Source organism: Penaeus chinensis, chromosome 33, assembly GCF_019202785.1.
Source record: "Penaeus chinensis breed Huanghai No. 1 chromosome 33, ASM1920278v2, whole genome shotgun sequence".
Lineage (NCBI taxonomy): Eukaryota > Metazoa > Arthropoda > Malacostraca > Decapoda > Penaeidae > Penaeus > Penaeus chinensis.
Window position 1 is genome coordinate 35,003,439 of NC_061851.1, and position 2,500 is coordinate 35,005,938.

A 2,500-nucleotide genomic window follows, 5' to 3' on the forward strand; every position below is an offset into this window, starting at 1 on the left:
ACTGCTGACATTATTATTATATCATTAACACAACTGATAGTAAACTCAGACCTTGTTTAACCCCTTTGATCTGGATGACGTGACCATCACATCATGAAAAAAATTGGCTTGAGGAATGGGTAATGTGAACATGCCATCATGAGCATTTCTGCTGAAGGCCTGGGTGATGGGAAAGACTTGCCATGAGTGCACAAAGCTCTTGGAAGGAATTAGCCCTATTTTGCATTAAGGAAAATGCTTTTCCATTATTTCCTGTCGTAAATGAGCACAGAATGTACTGTCTATGATCCATGACTAGAAGAGCACCTGCATTAGGGGAGACACCATTTCCATGCTCAGGATCCTTTTCCTGACCACCATGACCAACAGCGCATGTTGTATTACAGGAAATTGAATATTATGAAAAAAAAAAAAAAATATTGGGCAAATAACAATATGTTACTTTATGTACTTCCTAAAGAGATGATATGGAATCTATGTAAGCAAAACAGTATATTACCATCTGGGTAAAGCAAATCAAATAATAAATATAGACATTAGAAAATGGCAAAAAAGCTAAAAATGCTTGTGCAGAAAAAGAAAACCTAACATTGCAAAGAGGAAGCATAGAGTCTGATATTGCTGAGTGGCCATAGTTACTTATACAGAGCAGCAGAGTAGTTGTGAACATGGTCTGACAATGTCTGTCTTGCTTGCAACCTGAGCTACTGCCTGGTGCAGTGGGTGAAATCTGGTGGGGCAATTGTGAGTGTAGTGTGGCGTGGCCTGTGTGGGTCACGGCCCAAGCTGCTGCATGGTGCAGCAGATGTGAGTCATCAGAGTGGTTGTGAGTGTAGCACAATGAGGCAAATTTTCTTTGTTGCTTCCATTATTAATTAAATGGAAGTCTATTAAACCAAAGTCTGAGAGAAATAGAAATTTAACTTTCTTAAACTAAAGTCTGAGAGAAATAGAAATTTAAATAGTGAAAGGAGGAGTTTGGTCAGTAATTGCCTCCTTGTTGATTAAACACTGGTAGTACCATCTATGTGTAAGGAAAATGAATTGAAAGAAAAAATGATGCCCTCCAAGCATCAATGTTTTGATTTGGGGGAGTGAAAGATTGAGTGAGTGACAGTTATATTTAAGTTAACAAGTCTTGTGTAAACATAATTTCTCTCTAAAATTGCAGCTTAAACCCCATAGCACTGGGAGACCGGTGGTTGGCCTATGCAGATCGACGCCTGTATCCACTGCATCAGTCATGTGGTGGCATGGTGCCTGAGGGGGCAACATCATACAAGGCTACAGTTTTCCATGCCGCCAAGTCCTTAACAAAGGTTAGGGGTAGTTATTTTTTTAAGATACTTTTATATATAACTTTTTTTTTATAAGAGATCTTTAGCATTGTGATGAGGCATTTGACAAGTTTATTGTTTAGAATTTTCTATTAGTGTCCTTTTCTTTCTTTTTGTAGTGTGTAATTTTCCCTCCCCCTTTCCCTACCTACTTTCACCCTTAGAGAGAATGATTGAATGCCTAGGCAGTCCCCAACACTCCTTTTACCTTCCTGTGAAGTAAACCTGTTGAATTTGTCAAAAGAGAAACAAGAAGAGAAAAAGAAAAGAAAGAGAAAGAAAGAAAAAAAAAATATTGATTTAATCTAAGTGCATAATTTGAAGAGAAACCAGGAAATCCGTTTTTTTCTGTCATTTTGTGGGTGGCATGTGTTAAGACCTGTTGCCTTTGCCTTTCATGCCGCCAAGTCTCTTACGAAGGTTTGTAGCTCTTTAGGGATGCTGCTGTTCATGGCTTTTTATTTTATGATTCCTGATATTATTGTTCATAGTTTCTCTTTGTTATTTTTATTTGCTTAAAAACACACCATTGGTAATATATGCCTACCACATTAATTCTTTCTTGTTTTTGTTATTGCTTACTGATTTCTACTCCAATTTTCTTTTTCTGCTTTTAATTGTTTATGATTATTTGCAATTGTTATAATTTTCTTCTAAGTAGTTATAAAAGAAAAAAATATTGTGATGTTATGCTCTAGGACCATATAAAATTATATGCATGGGGTTAACAATAACCAGGATTTTTTGTGTGGTGAAGTAGCTATGTGTTCTGATATTAAATCTGTGATATAATATATTGATGGAAAATGTTGATCTTACTCTATCAGGGCTTGATATTAGAGGAAATTAGTTCTACAGAACATTTAAGTAATTTTGAACAATACTTTTGAGGCCGAACAAAGGAAATATCTTTTTGGGATGGGATCTTCCCTAATGAAAAAATAAAGGCAACTTATCCAGGGGGAAGTTATAGAAGAAGTTGGGTTGCCCACTTCTAATCACACCTACCCCTTGAAATCAGACAATGCTAACTGTCAAGCCCTGGTATTTGAGCTGTAAAGCCCTCCTGATGATTGTCCACTTTTGATGCTGTTCTTGCTGAAATTGAAACACAGTGGTTAGAGGGTGTGTGTATCAGTGTTTTATCCTCATGTGCAAGTGAT

At 36.7% G+C, this 2,500-nt stretch overlaps 1 protein-coding gene across 4 annotated transcripts in view; it reads left to right on the forward strand.

Annotated features, from left to right (window-relative positions):
* The window catches only part of LOC125043363 (BCAS3 microtubule associated cell migration factor-like), a 35,032-nt gene that overhangs the window by 8,883 nt on the left and 23,649 nt on the right, over nucleotides 1-2,500 (forward strand). For all 4 annotated transcript variants that reach the window (XM_047639451.1, XM_047639450.1, XM_047639453.1 and 1 more), the window contains one exon: nucleotides 1,172-1,319. In XM_047639451.1, coding sequence (XP_047495407.1) covers nucleotides 1,172-1,319 — 148 coding nt within the window. The remainder of the gene's footprint in view (nucleotides 1-1,171; nucleotides 1,320-2,500) is intronic.